Source organism: Phalacrocorax carbo, chromosome 12 (assembly GCF_963921805.1).
Source record: "Phalacrocorax carbo chromosome 12, bPhaCar2.1, whole genome shotgun sequence".
In the NCBI taxonomy this organism is placed as follows: domain Eukaryota; kingdom Metazoa; phylum Chordata; class Aves; order Suliformes; family Phalacrocoracidae; genus Phalacrocorax; species Phalacrocorax carbo.
In genome coordinates this window covers 2,113,951-2,132,131 of record NC_087524.1, presented here as the reverse complement: position 1 = coordinate 2,132,131, position 18,181 = coordinate 2,113,951, and the positions used below count along the sequence as shown (strand labels likewise).

General features: G+C 43.1%; 1 protein-coding gene and 1 long non-coding RNA gene across 4 annotated transcripts in view; one reads left to right on the top strand and one right to left on the bottom strand.

Annotated features, from left to right (window-relative positions):
• Positions 1–160: 160 nt before the first annotated feature.
• The window catches only part of ZFAND4 (zinc finger AN1-type containing 4), a 23,685-nt gene continuing 5,664 nt past the window's right edge, over positions 161–18,181 (top strand). For 2 of the 3 annotated variants that reach the window (XM_064463700.1, XM_064463699.1), the window contains exons 1-7: positions 162–356; positions 1,015–1,317; positions 7,968–8,043; positions 8,138–8,205; positions 11,288–11,474; positions 15,502–15,649; positions 16,497–17,672. In XM_064463700.1, the coding sequence (XP_064319770.1) occupies positions 1,134–1,317; positions 7,968–8,043; positions 8,138–8,205; positions 11,288–11,474; positions 15,502–15,649; positions 16,497–17,672 (1,839 nt within the window). In that variant the 5' untranslated portion in view covers positions 162–356; positions 1,015–1,133. Of the gene's footprint in view, positions 357–1,014; positions 1,318–7,967; positions 8,044–8,137; positions 8,206–11,287; positions 11,475–15,501; positions 15,650–16,496; positions 17,673–18,181 lie in introns of all 3 variants that reach the window. The other variant, XR_010374927.1, reaches the window with a different exon arrangement.
• Positions 13,693–18,181, bottom strand: part of LOC135315464 (uncharacterized) — a 22,055-nt gene continuing 17,566 nt past the window's right edge. Inside the window, exons 2-3 of the long non-coding RNA XR_010374928.1 lie at positions 16,981–17,252; positions 13,693–13,910 (exon numbers count right to left, since the gene is read on the bottom strand). This is a non-coding gene — a long non-coding RNA (uncharacterized LOC135315464). The remainder of the gene's footprint in view (positions 13,911–16,980; positions 17,253–18,181) is intronic.

The following is an 18,181-nucleotide window of genomic DNA, read 5'->3' as shown; positions in this document are numbered from 1 at the left end:
ATCCGGGTCCTCCTCCCGCGCACGCGCGGCCACCCCTCCTCTTCGCGACCACAACAAGCGAGCGGAGCGCGCACGGGCACCGCCCCTCGGGGGAGCTGATTGGGCGAGCCGCGTCCGAGCGGGCGTCCCATTGGCCCGCAGGAGGAACGCCTGGCGGGGACGTCATAAAGGCTGTGCAGGCGCGGGGGCTGCTGGGAGCGAGCGGCGGCGCGGGCGGCTCCGTGCCCGCACATCCCCCACGCTCCGCGAGGCCGGCCGGGGCTGGTGGGCTGCCGTGAGGCGCGGTGGGCGGGGCTGCACGGGGGGAGAGGGGCCTCATCTCCCCCCCGCCCCCAGCGGGCCCGGCGGCGGCTGAGGTGAGGCGAGGCGCGACCCGACCCTGCTCTCCCCCTCCGGCGGTGGAGCGGCCCGGCGGCCCCGGGTGCTGCTCTCTCCGCGGCGGGGGACGGGCGGCAGCGCTGTAACCCTGCCCTACCCCGGCCCCGCCGGCGTGACGCGCGTCCCCTCAGGCCGGGGGGCGGCGGGGCCGGGTGCGGGGCCGCCCCGGCGCGGGGTGGGGTGGGGGCGGGAGGCTGCTCCGGTGGTCGGGCCCGGGGCCGGCGGGAGCGCGGTGCCCCGGGGGGGGGGGGGGGGGGAGCTGCCGTCTCTCCGCCGGCTTCCCCGGGCCCGGGGGAGTCCCCGGTTTCATGTTTTTCTGGAGGTTTTTTTCTCCAGCCCTAACGCAGCCCCCGCGGGCGTTAATATCGCGGGTCGGGCTGTCACGCCGCTCGAGAGAACGGAATAAAAAGGAGGGAAGCAGGTAGGACCCGGAACGCTGAAACTGGAGCCCTAAACCTGCGGTGTTACTCGTATCGTTGGTGGTTACATATCGATGTTACTCATACCTATGGCAGGACTTTCACTGCTCTGTCGCTCCTTTTTAGTAGCTCGTTTGTGGTTCGCCGAGAATAAATTGAAACTCTCTTTAACAACTACGTTCAGATGTTGTTAGAATTATGCTTGTTTGCTTTGTAGGTGGAAAGTCCCAAACATGAATGGCAACGCACCCCACCTGTCCTCAAACCTGGCTTGGCTGGAAGTGGAACGTGGTTTCCTGACAGATCTTCTTACAGAGAAGTTGTGAACCCTTTGTAATGGCCAACAAGAAAGAGCCTCCTTTTTTCAATGAAGATAATATGGGACCGTTTCACTACAAGCTTCCTTTCTATGAAACCATGGAGCTCTTCATTGAAACGCTCACAGGAACATGCTTTGAACTGCGAGTGTCCCCCTTTGAAACAGTTGTTTCTGTGAAAGCTAAAATTCAAAGACTGGAAGGTACTGTTCTCTCTTATTTCAGTGTAAACTTTGTTGCTTTATAGGAAGTCTTGTTTTACACATTATAATGGCTAAAATCAAACCAGTTAATTTAAATGACTTGTTCAGTAATGTGTATAAGGTAGGCACTTGGTTGATGGCATAGGTTTAATTAGAATTGGGTTCTTTTTCTGTTTTTTTTCTTTTCCTGTCTTCACTGGAATTGGTATTTTTGCCTTTTTTTGGTATATTATTATTAAAATAAATCTTAAAAAGTTTATGTTAAGTCATTAATTGGATATTATATGGGATATAGTATTTTTGGTGTTGAAAGGATTCTCTAACATAAATTGTTCATTAACTAGCAAGGTTATGAGCTTGAGTTTTGCGATACTGCAGTCACAAGAGCAACTGCAGTGCAGGCAAACCCCAAAGACAGCTTGAAGCTACTGGTTTGAGTTTTGTTTAGGTGAGTGATCTTTTGCTGGTAGAGGTCTGGCTGAGCAATGCTTTGTCTTAAAGTGATGAACTTGGCACGTCTTGCAGAGTGAAAACCTCCTTTTAGTTATGAGGCCAGTCTGGTGCTAATGCAAGAAGAAAAGATGTAGGTTAGTCATCTCACCCACTTCCCTCTACAGCAAGAACGATCCTGCATGAAAGAATGTAATTTGAGATACGTACGTCAGCTACTTTGCAGCATCACGTCTTCTTTCTTACTTTGGAGAAGTTAAAGAATTGTGTAGCTGCACAAGCTGAGAGTACCAGAGTTGCTAATTTTAAGGCAAGGGATCCTGTTTTCCCCCGGTATACCTGTACGTGTTTTTCCTGCTTCTCTCTGTGTGGAACCGACCCTTGGGGAGATGTAATATGATGCTTTAGGCTTGAGTCTAGGATATTCTTTTCCTCTTATGGAAATCTGCACTAATGGACGGAGAAAAAAGTAGCTGCACAAGTCTTAAAACACAGAACCATTGCAACCATAGAGGTGACTTTGCTGGTGAGGTCACTTAGCAGAAGCTCCACCATGCAGATAACAGGAACTTCCATTAGCGCAGCTATGTGGGTATAGTTTTGTTTCCTGTGGACAGGGCTGTAAGTAATCACAAGACAGAGAATGTGTAGAGATGCTGCTGGAGGCTAGAGGTGAAACACAGAAGGGGAAGGGTTTTTCTTCTCCATGATGGAATATAGGTGTAGGAGAGATGCAAGCAGGTACGTGATAGAATGCTAACTGGGAGTGAATTAAAGGGGATTGTAGGCAATAGAATATAGGAGAAGGCAGGCTAGCTGGGTGGTACAGACGAAGAAGCGAGCTTTAAAGAGTGTGAGAAGAGACCAAAGATAATTTGAATTTCTTGTAGTCCAAAATGGGAGATTGCAAATAGACCTATTGAATTATACCTACAGCTTATTATTGTTGGCTGGGTACGCCTAGCTTACAAAAGTATAATAAATTTTTGTTAGAAGAACAACTCAGCAATAGAGTTATAATATTGCTTATTCAGAATTTTGTTCACGTTGTAATTCATAGGATAAGGTAATTAATGGTGTAGGTGCCTGCTGTCTAGACTTAATGATTAATTAGTAAATTTCATTAAAACATGGAAGAAAAGAATTCACTGGCGCTTATTGTTGAGGTGTCAGAAGTCATTTGAAATACCTTGATGCTCCAGAACAGAGTTAAAATATCTGTGAAGCCCTGATGAATATGATTTATGGGAGGCAGTGAAAACAGATTGATTCCTATGTGTGAGGGGGGCAGACACACAAACACAAATTAATTTGATGTTGCACTTGGGGTTGCTATTGCATGTAAAAAAAAATTAACAGCTTTTCAGTGACAAAGTTCCTATTACAGTGTACAAGTTCAAGCAATGAATCACCCAGGTGGAGTGAAAATCCTGCAGTAATATTACTGTTGTGATTTAGCATGGGCGGCAGAAAGCTTACAGCCGTTCCTGTTTCTGCTGCTATTTTTCACTTTTTATTATTGTATCATGTCAACTTTCATGGGACATGAACCTCTGTCATTTAAGCTGCGCTTCTGGCTGGAGAATGCCTTCTATGCTACTGGGAGACTATATTGGGTCCCTAGTATGCATATTGCTTCCGTGGACTCATTTAGGTGTTGAGGATGATGATATGTAAGCATACAAAAAGGCAGGTTTTGGGAAAATTATCTGAGACGTGAGATCTCCAGAACAAAATCTGGAATTGTGCCAGAAGTTAACAAATCTTGTTCAAATGTCACCATTGCTTCTAATCGTAAAAGGCTAATAATAAAACTAAATCAAGATGAGCTGATCTTTGTTAACAATAGGAATATCAAAAGCTGTACACTGTCTGCGCTGCAATAAAAACTGATAATATGGATGGCATGTTAGGAATTTTGTATACTTCTGATGCTATTTGTCATTCTTGGTGCCTGTTTAATGATCTGATGTGGAAAGGGCTTTGTTTAGACAGCTGTAGTAGACGTTGGTATCTTACTAAGAAAGAGCTCCAGAACTCCAGCTTTCTGTTTCCAGTTGGTTTTAGTCAGTAAAGAGTATGGGTAAAAATTTATTAATGGGTTCTAATACATCTGAAATTTCAGTGCAAGTTTACTCGTAAATTGAAGATCTGATATATGTTTGGATCAGATCCAGGCATTTGTCCTCAAATGTGTTCCATGTGAGTAAGCACTTGGTATCCAGAAATGTAGATTTGTTATAATGTTGACTTTGGAGCCATCTGGGTAAATCGCTCCTGGTCTCAGATTCACTGAATGAGCCTTTTAAAATGGTACGCTGGAGAAATAGCTCTGTGAGAATACACGCAGCCAGCAGCGTAGCGTAGTGCTGCCCCAGTGTCACCTGCTCGTTGGTTTTACCTGTTGATTATTTGTATTTGAAAGCAGGATCATGTGTTCATGGACATGGATAGGATGATGCCTGAGTTTCAAGGTGACATCAAAGACTGAGCTTTAACAGATGAATGGTACTTAAAAATAGCAGGGTTTTACTAAAAGAGGAAACAGTGGGTTTGTTGTTTTTTTTGAGGGGGGTGTGTTTGGTTTTAACTGAGAAGATCTGGTTTTGCTTCCTCCATTGCAAAAGTCTTTGTAGCTGCTGGGCTGGACAAAGTTTAGTATTCTTCATTTGGAAACACCAATTATTATATTGAATTTTATAGAAGGAACATTCAGATAGTGTATTCCTGGTAGTGATGAATTCTTTAATCTGTTAAAGAACCATAGATGATACCTATAAACATGTTGGTTCGGTAAGATAGGATTGAGTCTCGAGGGAGGAGGTGGGGTTTGGGATTTGGTGTTGGTATTATTATTTATTTATTTGTTGTTATTAACAAATTGTGGGAATTAACCCTCGATACTGTAGAATGCAAATTAAGTCCTTCCTTTACGTGGCTAGCTTTATAGTAAGAAAAAAACAACTCAGTTATGGTTTGTGACTGCTTGCAACTGAATGTTATGATCTGTGTATGTGGAAACATCTACCTTTTTACATGAAAATGTAGGTGTTCTCATGTTCTTCCCTTCTGCAATGACACAAGAACAACTAGCTTTCAGAGTACATCTTAATTTGGAATGCTTGTGCTCAGGGAACAACAGATGCAACAATTTTGTTGTTGTACGTGTGTGTACTCTTAGCTCATTGTGAGTTATTTTTCTTTGGTCTGTTTGCTGTCATTGTTTTGCTGCCTATGTACAGCAGCTTCACCTTAAGTGAAAGGAATTGGGTGAATATCAAGCAGATTTCTGGGTGTTGTATTTCTTTCAAAATTCTGTGAATTCAGAGTGCCATAATGCTATTTATTACTACTTGCCTTAGAGAAAATAGCTATCCTTTTGTCAGGACTGGAGTAAGTGGGTTGCACAAGTGTAAAGAGTTTTTAACAGAACAAATCTCGCTTTTCTTCTGTCTAATACTTTTCTTCTGTCTCCTGTTTGCTTGGTCACTTGCCTGTTTACTGTGCAGAAGTAATCTACCTGCAACATAAAATAGAACTTGTTCTGAAATCTGCAGGGGGGAGTTCCTGGGACAGGCTTGTCCGCAGCAGTTTCTCTGGCGAGCCTGCTTGGTGCTCCAGAAGGAAGAGTAAAGGAGTGAAGGTTAAGGGTGTATCTGGCACACTGGTCCAGAGACAGGATAGAGCACCTACTTCTCTCCTCCCGCTGTTTTAGTAGGTCAGACTGTCAGCGCATCTGCAGCCATTTCAATCAGCAGTCTGCAGGCTCTTCTGCCCTCCTGCAGCATCACCTGGCTGGCCCACTTCCATTTGAGTGCTGAGATTTAGCTTATTGCCCTACTTTCCTCCCTTCTCGGTACCAATTTAGAGCAGGCCAGTGATACAGTCACGTGCTTAGGGAGAGGGGGTAGTGGATGGGTATCTCGCAGTTCTCGTTATTGTTGCCAATTTTACATGCTGATCTCGTGAATGCCTCCTCGAGAAGGCTGTACTATAACCTGGAAGAGGGACAGCTGATGCATATTTTCCTGTACCTGAACCATTTCCTCCCTGTATAAATACAGAGCCCTTAGAAAGCAGCATAAAAGGGAATTAGTAATAAAGACTCGTCCGTTTCCCATTACAGCAGAGTAGTCTTTTCATCTGTTCATTTCATCAAAAATATGTTGAAATTGTTAAATGAACAAAAACATGTTTCCCTGCAGTACTGCCAGTTGCAAGCCAGCCTTTTTAACAAATTCTCTCTCATTTTATCAAAGTAATTGGAAATTGCTCCTTGGAGGTTGCTGAAACTGTAACAGATGCAGACAGTAATGACTGTTTGTAGCCATAAGACTGCAGAACAACACAAAAGAACTTCACTTGTAGACTCACTGGCTGTTGGCATTTTGTTCTTGTTTTGCTTACACTGCAGACTCGAAACATAACCGATAACTAGCTATTCAATAGTTGGCAGGGTAGTAGCAATTATATTAGTCTTACTCTATGAACGTATTCCCTTCATAAATGTCTTGTGGACTTCAGAAGATACAAGGTTCATGTTAAATGCCGTCCAAGCAAAGTAAAGGTGTGTTGGTCGCTCATAAAAGATCTAGATGTGAGCTGTGGTGAGAAAAGGAGATTGTCATCTTCTCTAACATGAAAGCAATGACAGTTCCTCCAAAGCATGCCCCTTCTGCACAGGGGTATCTACTCAGCATGTCTCCTGCTTGCCTCTTCAATCTGCTTGGACTTCCACCGGAACCTGGTCCCATTTTCTTCCTTGCTGGTGCTGGGTGTTGGTAGCTTTGTGCCCTTCCTCCAGCTAGGAATGGGCTACTTAACCGACCTTTTGCCACAGCATGTTGTGGAGCACTCTTGCGAGCCTTGGCAAGCTGAGATGTTTTTGGAAACTTCCTGGAAGACTCTGATCTTTGTGTTCCCCTCTTGCCAGATACATTTTGGGAAGTCTTACTACTTGCATCTCCTTTTAAGTATCCGAACATGCAATTAATAAAAGAAAAGGCTACTTTAATGTAATCTTTTGCAAAATATATCTGTATCTTTTGTCTCTTAGTCTGAGAAGTAGTGTTCAGACTTTTTTGAAAAAATTCTTGGCATCTATAGATTTCCATTTTAATTACAATTTGTCAGGAATGCACAGTGACATCTCAATTACCTGGATTTCACAAGATAAATTGAACAACAGTACTTCTTTTGATGCTGAAGGGAAGATTCCTCCCCCCCCCCAAGGCAAAAAAGACAGCTATTCATCTTCCTATTAGCCTTTTACTGTTTTGTGGGGGTGGGGGGGGTGTGATCTGAGCTATCTCATCCTTTCACAACTGTCCTGGTTTGTGGTTTATCTAAAATTTGGAAAGTGGCAGCATTCTAGTAAAAATTTGTGAAGACCCCAGGCTGTACCAACTTATGCTTATTATCTTTAATGTGTATTGCACCTGCATCTAAATGAGTTAGCTGTGCAGGCAAAAAGAAACAGAGTTAATCATTGTGTAGACTATGGATTTTTAATAAAGAACAAATACTCTGTTCTGTTACTGGATGTAAGTAATAAAATGTTCTGATGGCCTAAAAGAACACCCACAACAAAATAAAAGTATTTGTAGTACAAAGTTTGCCTAACTGTTATGGTACTATATTGTACGTGTGAACTTTCACATTCCAAACCAAGCAGCGATAAAAACACATACAGAGTTGTCACCACTGTAACAGACCTGCCACCAGTTATCTTAGTGCAGCTTGTCTTTACTGTAATACCGAATATCAGTCTGTGATTAAATTATTCAGCAGTTCTGTAGTTACCCTGTTCTTTCTGTCAGTAGAAATAAAGCTCTGAGGTACAGGTAACAGGAAAAAAAGCTCCCTCATCTGAGGACTGGAAAAGAGCAAGTATTCAACAAGCCTGAAGCAACTGAATGCTTCTACAGATCCATTGTTGAGCCAAAAGATCGAACTCCAAGTATGAGCACAAGCCTGCCGAAAACCTTGACTTTTTTCTTAGGAACTATTTGGGAGGTTGGATATTGTGACTGAAGCCTGCTCAAGTGCCTGTCCTTGTCCTGCTTCCTTTCTTCTTTCCCCTGTGACCCTCTTTCTCACCTCTCCTCAGTTACCTCCACATTCTTCAAAAAGCAAAACTCCCCCAAAGCCCTTCCACCCAGCTCCATTTTTAACACTGTCTTTTGGTTTGTTTTGTTTAGGTATTCCTGTCTCTCAGCAGCACTTAATTTGGAATAATACAGAGCTGAAGGATGACTATTGTTTGAATGATTATAAGTAAGTATAGAATAAAATTGCAATGAATGCTTCTAAATTATTGTTGGCATAAGCAATAGAGAATGCTACAAAATTGATTTATTGTTATTTACAGCATTTCAGAAGGCTGCACTCTGAAGTTAGTTCTGGCTATGCGAGGCGGACCTATTAACACTAGAAGAGGTAGGTGTTAAGTCAGTTAAAAAATAATGGTTTTCATGCAATATCTTAACTGTGAACAGCTTCTCCTAGCTAAGCATTTTAGACGAGCAGGCTTGAGTTCCAAATGAATTGGTAGAATACTTAAATGGAGGGATTTTTTTCTATTTTTCATTCCTTAGCACACCTAGTGATGGGGATGTAGCCAGGCTCACTAGGGAGGAGCCTGGGGGTGGTGTGCCAGGGTTGGGGCTGAAACCAGTAGCCCAGCTCAAGTGCATCTATGCCACTACACACAGCATGGGCAACAAACAGGAGCTGGAAGCCATTGTGCAGCGGGATAGCTGTGGCTTAGTTGCCATCACAGAGACATGGTGCGATGACTCTTATGACTGGAGTGCTGCAGTGGATGGCTATAAACTCTTCAAAAGGGATAGGCAAGGAAGGAGAGGTGGTGGGGTGGCCCTGTATGTTAGGGAGCGCTTTGATTCCAGAGAGCTTAGTGACTTTGATGAGAAGGTCAAGTGTTTATGGGTAAGGATGAGGGGCAACAAGGCAGATATCCTGCTGGGGTTCTGTTACAGACCACCCAACCAGGATGGTAGATGAAGTGTTCTACAAGCCGCTGGAGGAAATATCACAAATGGTTGCCCTTGTTCTAGTGGGGGACTTCAGTTTACCAGGTGTCTGCTGGAAGTACAGCACAGCACAGAAGAAACAGTCTGGGAGATTCCTGGAGTGTGTGGAAGATAACTTCCTCACACAGCTGGTGAGTGAACCTACCAGGGGAGGTGCCTCGCTTGACCTCCTGTTCACAGAGAACAACTGGTGGGAGATGTGGTGGTCAGAGGCTGTCATGGGCTTAGCAACCATGAAATGATTGAGTTCTTGATTCTTGGTGAAGAAAGAAGAGGGGTCAGCAGAACCACTGCCATGGACTTCCAGAGGGCAGACTTCAGCCTGTTCAGGGCACTGGTTGGGAGAGTCCCTTGGGAGGAAGTCCTGAAGGGCAAAGGGGTCCAGGAAGGCTGGGTCTTCTGTGCCTTCAAGACTTCTTTCTTGAAGGAGCAGACTTTCCCCAAGTGCTGCAAGACAAACTGGCGGGGAAGATGACTGGCCTGGCTGGACAGGGAGCTTCTGCTGACACTCAGAAAAAAAGGAGATTCTACTGCTTTTGGAAGAAGGGGCAGGTAACATAAGGAGAGTACAGAGACCTCGTTAGGTCTTGCAGGGAGAAAATCAGGCAAGCAAAAGCCCAGCTAGAACTCAGCCTGGCCGCTGCTGTAAGGGATAACAAAAATGTTTTTACAAATATATCAACAAAAAGAGAATCAGAGAATCTCCATCCTCTATTGGACACGAAGGTAACATTGCAACACAGGATGAGGAAAAGGCTGAGGTACTAAACACCTTTTCTGCCTCAGTCTTTAACCATCAGACCAGTTATCCCCAGGGTGTTCAGCCCCTGGAGCTGGAAGGCAGGGACAGATCACAGAATAAACCCCCCATAATCCAGGAGGGGATTGGGCCCAGCCAGCACGGCTTCATGAAAGGCGGGTCCTGCCTGACCAACCTGGTCTCCTTCTATGATAGGGTGACCTGCCTAGTGGATGAGGGAAAGGCTGTGCATGTTGTCTACCTGGACTTTAGTAAAGCCTTTGACACTGTCTCCCACAGCATTGTCCTAAAGAAGCTGGCCACTCATGGCTTGGACGGGTGTACTCTTCACTGGGTAAAAAAACTGGCTGGCTGGCTGAGCCCAGAGAGTTGTGGCGAACGGAGCTAAACCCAGTTGGCGGCCGGTCACGAGCAGGGTTCCCCGGGGCTCAGTTTTGGGGCCAGCCTTGTTTAATATCTTTATCAATGATCTGGGTGGAGGGGATCGAGGGCACCCTCAGTGAGTTTGCAGGTGACAGCAAGTTGTGGAGGAATGCTGATCTGCTCAAGCATAGGAAGGCTCTGCAGAGGGACCTACACAGGCTGGATCGATGGGCTGAGGCCAACTGTATGAGGTTTAACAAGGCCAAGTGCTGGGTTCTGCCCTTGGGTCACACCAACCCCAGGCAGTGCCCCAGGCCTGGGGCAGAGGGGCTGGGAAGTGCCCGGCGGAGAAGGCCCTGGGGGTGCTGGCTGACAGCCGGCTGGGCATGAGCCAGCAGTGCCCGGGTGGCCAAGGAGGCCACCAGCCCCCGGGCTTGTGTCAGCACTGGTGTGGCCAGCAGGGGCCGGGCAGGGATGGGGCCCCTGTGCTCGGCCCTGGGGAGGCCCCACCTCGAATGCTGGGCTCAGGTTTGGGCCCCTCGGGACAAGAAGGACCTTGAGGGGCTGGAGCGTGTCCAGAGAAGGGCAGCGGGGCTGGGGCAGGGTCTGGAGAGCAGGTCTGATGAGGAGAGGTTGAAGGAGCTGGGGTTGTTTAGTCTGGAGAAGAGGAGGCTGAGGAGAGACCTTATCGCTCTCTGCGACTACCTGAAAGGGGCTGTAGTGAGGTGGGTGTTGGTCTCTTCTCGCAGGTCACTAGTGATAGGACAAGAGGAAATGGCCTCAAGCTGTGTCAGGGGAGGTTTAGATTGGTTATTAGGAAACATTTTGTTCCTGAAAGAGCGGTCAGGCACTGGCACAGGCTGCCCAGAGAGGCGGTGCAGTCACCATCCCTGGAGGTATTTAAAAGATGTGTGGACATGGTTTAGGAGATGTGGTAGTGTTGGGTTGATGGTTGGCCTTGATGATCCTAGAGATCTTTTCCAACCTTAATGATTCTATGATCTTTTTCATTTTGTTTACCCTTAGTTTAACAAATATCTTTGTATGTATAGAATCAGCAATTCTTCACCTGTAGAAAAAATGATATGTAATGTCAGTATACAAATAGTTTTAAAAATCTGTTTAGTAAGAATCAGGCATTGGTTCAGCCTGATGATAAACTTGGTTATGTGGATCATGTATAGAGGAATGAAAATGGCAAAATCCCCTTGATCACTTTCTTTTGGAAAACACTTAGTGTATCTTCTAGGTTGGGAACTCCCATTGTAAACTGAGCCGAGCTCTCAAAGGTGATAAAACCAATAGTAGTAATGATTAAGTTTTATTCTGTTTCTTTTCTTTGTAGTTCCTGTGGAAGACCCTATCAGGGAAATGGCTGAATACATGGATCCCAGTAGAGATGAGATCTGGGAGAAAGGGCCATCCAACAAACAAGTTACCTTCCTAGTATATCGAGAAGGAGATCAGTTGAATTTCTTCCGTGTGGTAGATCGGGGAGATGGCACCTTAACGCCATTATCTGAATCTTTAAGGTAAAGCTGGTTCTAGTCTTTCTATTGTTCTTCAGAAGAGGGATGCTCTATAATTTTCAGCTTGTTGACTTGAAAGAAGAATATCTGAAATGTGTCTGGAATATTGCAAGAATCGTGCCCTAAGGGCTACTGAAACGCTGTAACTGGATGGCCTAACAATACAATAGTACTTTGTGGTCAGTGGTCATGCTGACAGTCCTCTGTCACTGTGCGTGTCAGTCGAGTGGGATAAAGCTGACCTCGTGCTTAAGGCAATTCTCAACATTCTAGCCCTTTCTAAAAGGGAATATTTCACGAGTCAATTTGGCAATAACAATATTAAAGTACTTAAAGTGTTTCTCTTCCATCTCAAGACGTTTGTTTAGCTTTATAAACATTTCTCTGTTCACAGCATTAACTTTTTCATATGGATATGAATCAGTCAGGAAGACAGTAAAGTGGCAGAGCAAAATCCTCAGAGGGTTTGAAGTTTCAGAGAAACTCAGCGGTTCTGGTTTGGTTTTGGGGGTTTTTGTTCGTTTTTTTTTTTTTGTGGGTTTGATTTTGGTTTGGTTTTTTAAATGTACTGAAATAATTACCAATGGAGCTAGCCTTTGAACACAATTAGGCCTCAGATTAGCTACTGTTGAGGTACCAAGCTTTATTGATATCTGTCACAGGATCAAAGTACCTTTATCATCAGAAAAGCAAATATGTCACTTAAACTACTGCATTGTAGTAAACAGTTTACTAGTCTTTTTCCTAAAGCTATCAAAATTGGTAATATATACTAAAAATTATTAGATTCTGTCTTTATACTGCAGCTTTTGGGTAGGTTTTTTTATCCCCTGAAGAACTTACATATTGGTACAACTGTAAGGAAAGGAGTCCCTGTTCTGGGGACAAGCTGCATTTATTCTGAGGCTAAGGCTTGTGCTGTTTTAAGGAACTGTTTTTGTTCCTGTTTGCAAATTGAAAGCAAGAGCTTTGTAGTGGGTTGATGTTCAGTGTGATTCAGAGGGTTCAGAGTGATGATATTCTTGGAAACCTTTATAAGAGATCTGCACTTAAAAACAACAGGCTGAATGAAATATCAAGGTTGAATTCCCACATAGTTACACAGAGTAGAAAAAGCTAGTGTTTGATATACAATTACTGGAGGGAAAGAAGAGGAAAGGTACAAAGATTTTTGATCTATGATCTTATCTTTCAGCTCCTGCACTCTTTCTCAGTAAATGGCCGCATATGGTATTGTGTGTAGATTTGAAATAGGTAAAAACCACCATCGTCAGTAAGAACTGAGAACCTGGCTGCTGCATTGGCCTAGATGCACTTCTGGAAAGAAGAGCAGACAGCTGTAATTCCTGTTCTCACTGATACCTTGCCTATTACGAAGTTGTTCCCTTTTACCTTTTAAATCCAAAGAACATCCAAACTAATCCAAAGCTAGAACTGTTGATACTATAAGTTGATGCAGGAACTTGTCCAAAGAAACCTGCACTTCATTTTTTCTGGCACCTGCCTACGTGTTCAAATTCTTGTGCGCGTGTGACTTTTTTTTATTTAAAACTAGCATGGGCAATTGTCTGAAATTCTTAGTGCCTCTCAATTAGGTAATCCTAGTGTATAGATTAAATAGTTATTTACTGGAGATTATGAAATGTAGCAAACAGGAGGAATAAACTATGCTCTTCTGGCTCTTGCAAGGCATCTTGGTAAGCCTTTCAAAGCTCAGTAGCATGTCTAAAAGTCAAATACATTATGCTGAAGGAATGTGCTGTCAGTGGTCAAATGATCCAGTTAGGTTGGAATCCACCTGAGCTGAGAACATTCATCTCGAGACCATTTATCTCTTCCTCTGTGCTTTCCGTGGGAGTTCATTTATTAGATTTTTCTACTAAGGCAGACAGTAATTTGGGGTGGGGGGAAGAGAAATCTTAATTTTTGACTTTGTTATTCTGGCCGGGTCAGACTTTGTGGGAAATAGAAAAAGTAGCAAAGAGAGGAGAGAATGGAAACAAATCAGACCTTTACATTTGATCTTTATAGAGGAATGTTATGAATCACTCTGAATACTAGTGTTTTCCACACTGACAGTTAAATGTGGTGGTGCATGTGGGTGTACTGGTGACTGAGCATTTTGAGGCACGTGTTTATCAGCTTTTCTCACATTGCTTATGTGTGGAGCAGAATTTAGTGACTGCAGTTTAGAAATGAGACATTGGTTTCAGTTTTGGTTTATATTTTCCAGATCACTTTATTTTATTGGTGCTTAGGTTAATGGTTAAAACTTGGCAAGGTGTAAATACTTACAGTGATTATTGTCTCTGGATTAAAAGGAAGCTGTTGATGTTGTGGTAGAGAACTGGCAAGTGCTGGTGTCAAAAGTGTTTCAACAAGCTGCTGATCGTCTTTGAGGCACACATTTTACAAGCAAGATCTCAGGAATGTTGACACCTGTGGACGAAGTAAATTTGAAATTTACTCCTTGGAAAATGGGCTAAAAGTATCATCAAGAACAAAGCTCCCTGTCTAACTTCTGTATTTTTACAATCACATTAAAGCAAAACGTCTTTTTGTTACTCCTTTTTTGTATTTAGCCAGAAAATGCGAGAAAAAGCTTAACAATTCATTTTGCAGTAAAAACCCCAACCAAACGCGTAAGATGCATCACTTTTCTTTCTATGTTTTTCCTTGAAGGAGGAGAAGTTCAAAGAATTGTTTTGAGTTGGTGAATTAAGTCTTTGCAGAGTTAAAATGCTGAGATTATTCGTTAGTGTTGAATCTTTACCAGGAGAGGTATGTGACAAGCACGCTGACTGCCCCCGTACCATGCTGTTCAGTTTTTGGTAAGAAATGACTGGAGTATTTTGACTCTTGCTTTGAATTTGCTGCCATCCTGCTCTTAAAGATCTGTCTCCCAGCTGTGCTGCCTTTGGAATTTTGCTCCATTTTAAGAAATGGATTTGGAGAGTCAGTGCAAAAATACTGGCTCTTGACTAAAGGCAGCGGAATATTTCCAAGAATCAGGTAAGATGCCAGCTCTAATTAGTGAAATTATTTTTTTTGTACTGACTTTCTCATGACCTTTAGTTCTTCCTTGGTCTCCTTTGGAGAACAGAAACTGTAGTTAAATCTACTAAGCTGTTTGTATGAACACAGGGGAATTGCCCGATTGTGGTGATTTCTAGATGCTGACAGCTAAAGGGAAGAATTAAAACCCTCTTTAAAATGTACTAGATACAATGTTGAAAATGCATCGATTTGTACTGAACTGGACCCGCCTAATGGTTCTTTCATTTCACTGTCAAATGTTGGATCTGTGTTAGTGATTAATGCTTTGTAGGAAAACCAAGTCAGATATTGACTTTAGAACACAGAGGGTTTGCATTCTGTTAGAATATAGAATGGAAGACGGCAGTGTGGTGCTATAAACTTCCAGTGACTACTGAGTTAAAGTATTTGTCTTGGGTCTAGCAATAATATGTTTATTTTTTCCAAATGTGAGACTCTTGGAAACCTAAACTGATCCTTTTTAATTTGTTTTTTATTTTGAAAAGGACAAATAGAGTATCACATCCACATGGGTGACCCCTCCATTTCCATTTATGGTGAGAACACCCTTCAGGATGGATAGAAATTTGGACTTTCCTTCCATGCCAGTGTCTGGTTAATTGGAAAACTGATCAGCTTGTTGTCTGAGTCATACAGTTAACAGCTTTGGCCGTACCGTCAGGAGACATTTGTGGAACTGGATATACGCTCTGTGGGGAAAATATATAGTGAGTGTGAACGAACTGTATGTGGTATAACAACTTCCCAGAAGCGTGGCTATGTTATGATTTCAGCAGCACTGTTTTGCATGAGCATCTAATAAGGAATGCTTACGTGCTAAAATAGATGGATTTGAAAGGTCTTTGCATACAGATTTACATAATGCTTTGTCAACAGATGAGCTACGGATGTGACTTTCTAGTTGTGACAATACACCGAAACCGTAATTCAATTACTTGATTAGAGGGTGAACACAAACTTTCTTTTCTTTCAGTGGTGGTTCAGTTTATAACTTATACGCTGATGATGAAGATGAAACAGAGGCATCACCTTCTGGACAACAGATTATTGAGAATTCAATTACTATGAATAAAATGAAACTACTCAAGGCAAAAATGGAGAACATGAATCTGAGTAAAAAGGTGAAGTTGTAATTTCAATTTTTCTAGTGTAAAATGGCTTGCACTTCCGTAGTGCTGGCTCTTCTAAAAAGCAGGTCACATATGTTGCTGTCTTGGGAAGCGATCAAGGGTAGATGGTTTCTTATCTGTTGTTGAAGCAAAGGCTATTGTATAAATGTTCTGCCGTGGGGCACTGGCTTTACTTGGATCTACCTGTCTGCATTCAAAGAATTCACTACTGGTCCTGGATTTATTTATGTGGGTGTTTTTTTAGGGGTGTGTGTGTAGTTTTTTTGTTGTTGGGTTTATTTGTTTTGTGTTGGGTTCTTTGTTTTCTTTTGTTTTTTATTCTGATGCTTTCAGTAGTGTTGGTTTGCAGTACTGCTAAAAATCGGTGTTTCTTTTAAATGAAACTTAGAAATCCTGTAACTGAAAAGCCTATAAAGTTAAATATGAAAATGAGATTACTCAGAAGATAAAACATCATGTTAGTGTTCATGTCTGTGTAGGTTACCTAGATGTAAAATGAAGATGATATACTTTCTTCCATTGTTCATCTGGTTTGAGACCCTAAGGTCTTCTGGATACCTTTGATGGCATCCTGGCTTCCCTTATCTATTCCCCTGACATGTGGCCTGTTTACTAAAAAGCGTTTCCTGATTATAATCTTTGATTTTTATTATGCAGATATTGGGGTGAAGTCTTGATGGCTAGTAACAGATGAGGGAATAGAAAAAAATTATTTGCTCCTTTCTGGCCTTACACTGTCTGAATTCCTGGAAATATGATCTCAATCAGGTCTTTGAATGCAATCGTAACTCCAATACTAATTGCAGTTCTTTGTGGGGTTTGGATGTTTTTTTAATAGCCTAAGAAAACTGTCAAGGTGAAACCTCGTCCTCCAATGGCTCCCCGACCATCTAGTGGCTCAGTGGCTGCTGCTCGTCACCGCTTTTTAAGAGTGCTCCCCCATATCGGACAGTCCTGCCTACCTCCTCCTGGGAATTCGTACCCCTCAGAGTCTTCCCAAAATGCACTTTCAGCATTGGCTACTTTGGCCACTGCTGGTAGAACAATGCCATCCACAACTAATGACTTTAAGGAAGATGACACTTGGCAGAGCAACTCTTGGTCTCAGTCGGTTAGCAGCATCAGGTTACCACCGAAAATATCTCGTGTTGAACTAGAAAATGCAAAACTACCTACAAATAGTATTCTGACTCCTGTTTCATCTCTACCTGCAAATTCAGAAAAAGCGCCTGAAAACGCAACCTCAGCCAGCGAGGAGGATGCTGTTTTGTTTCCGAATCTAACAAATGTAGACCTATATGGAACAGAAGAAAAACTTCTACCTGAAACAGATGCTTTTGATTTGTTAACAGAAGCAAGCACCACTGAACACTGTAGTGAGATATATGACACAGGAAAGGTGAACCCAGAACTTGAACTGTCTGATGGAGATGAAGAATCCAAGGTTGTAGAGCAGCATAGAAAACCTCTTAGCAAAGTGCTGGGCACTGCAGCAATGGGGGCTGGTCTTCTCAGTACTCGCGAGTTAAGTCCACAGAAAAACCTGCTTTTGTCACCTCTTCGGTATTCAGCGCAAGTGGCACGTCACAGTTCTCTGAAACCACAAACGCAACCCAAATGCTTTGAGACTGGTAACCTGAGATCTACAGCCTCCCCAAATGTGCTTCGATCGTTGGAAGTCCATAGTATAGCAGACTCCTCTTTTTCTAGGACTACTAGATTTCATAGCGTGAAAGTAGAGTCACTTGGCAAAAGACCCGATGTAATTTCTAAAGCAGAGGCTAGGGACATCGCAGATATGGCTAACAAGGCATCCAAAGAACCTGTGAGTTCTGTAAGTAACTTAGGATTTCTGGCTTCGCTGGCCCGAAGCGCAAACAGGGAAAGTTTACAGAGTTCCTGTGGCACAGGCAGGTTTCGGACTTCTGGTATTGCACTACCTACAAACCAGCATTTTCAGGAAGAAAGCTTTCGGAAAACTGCTCCTCCAAACGAAGCTGCTGAATATATTCTAGTAAGTACTAATGCTTCCACAGACATTGATGTTTTCCTGTCTGTTCTGGTACTGGTGTTATGAAAGCTACTTTCATGTGTGTGTCTGTCTTTTCAGGGAAGGCAGATGGGGAGGGGGAGGTGTACTTAAATCCCTGATAGTCTTAAACTGTTTTGTGAACTGCTGTTCATGTCTTAACTGCCTGTTTTATCTAAACAGGTCTTAGAAGTAATTTTTCATGAAAATTGAAGTGGTTGTTCAGTTCACAATGAAAATTATTAGATATCGTAACGATAGAATTACAAGTGTCTGTGCTTGAAGTGTCATTTGACTTCTGCTGCTCAGTAATTGTCATTTATTCCAAAGTTTGCCCTGTGACTGGCACCCTTTGTGCCTGGCTTCAGACCTCTAATGGACTTTGTTGGTTTGGTGTGCTGTGAAGTACGGGGAGGCTATTAAATAGTCATTTTGAGTAAGGCTTTATATTGTGGAATTCTAATTTTTTGTACAGAAGTTATCTTGGACTCTTC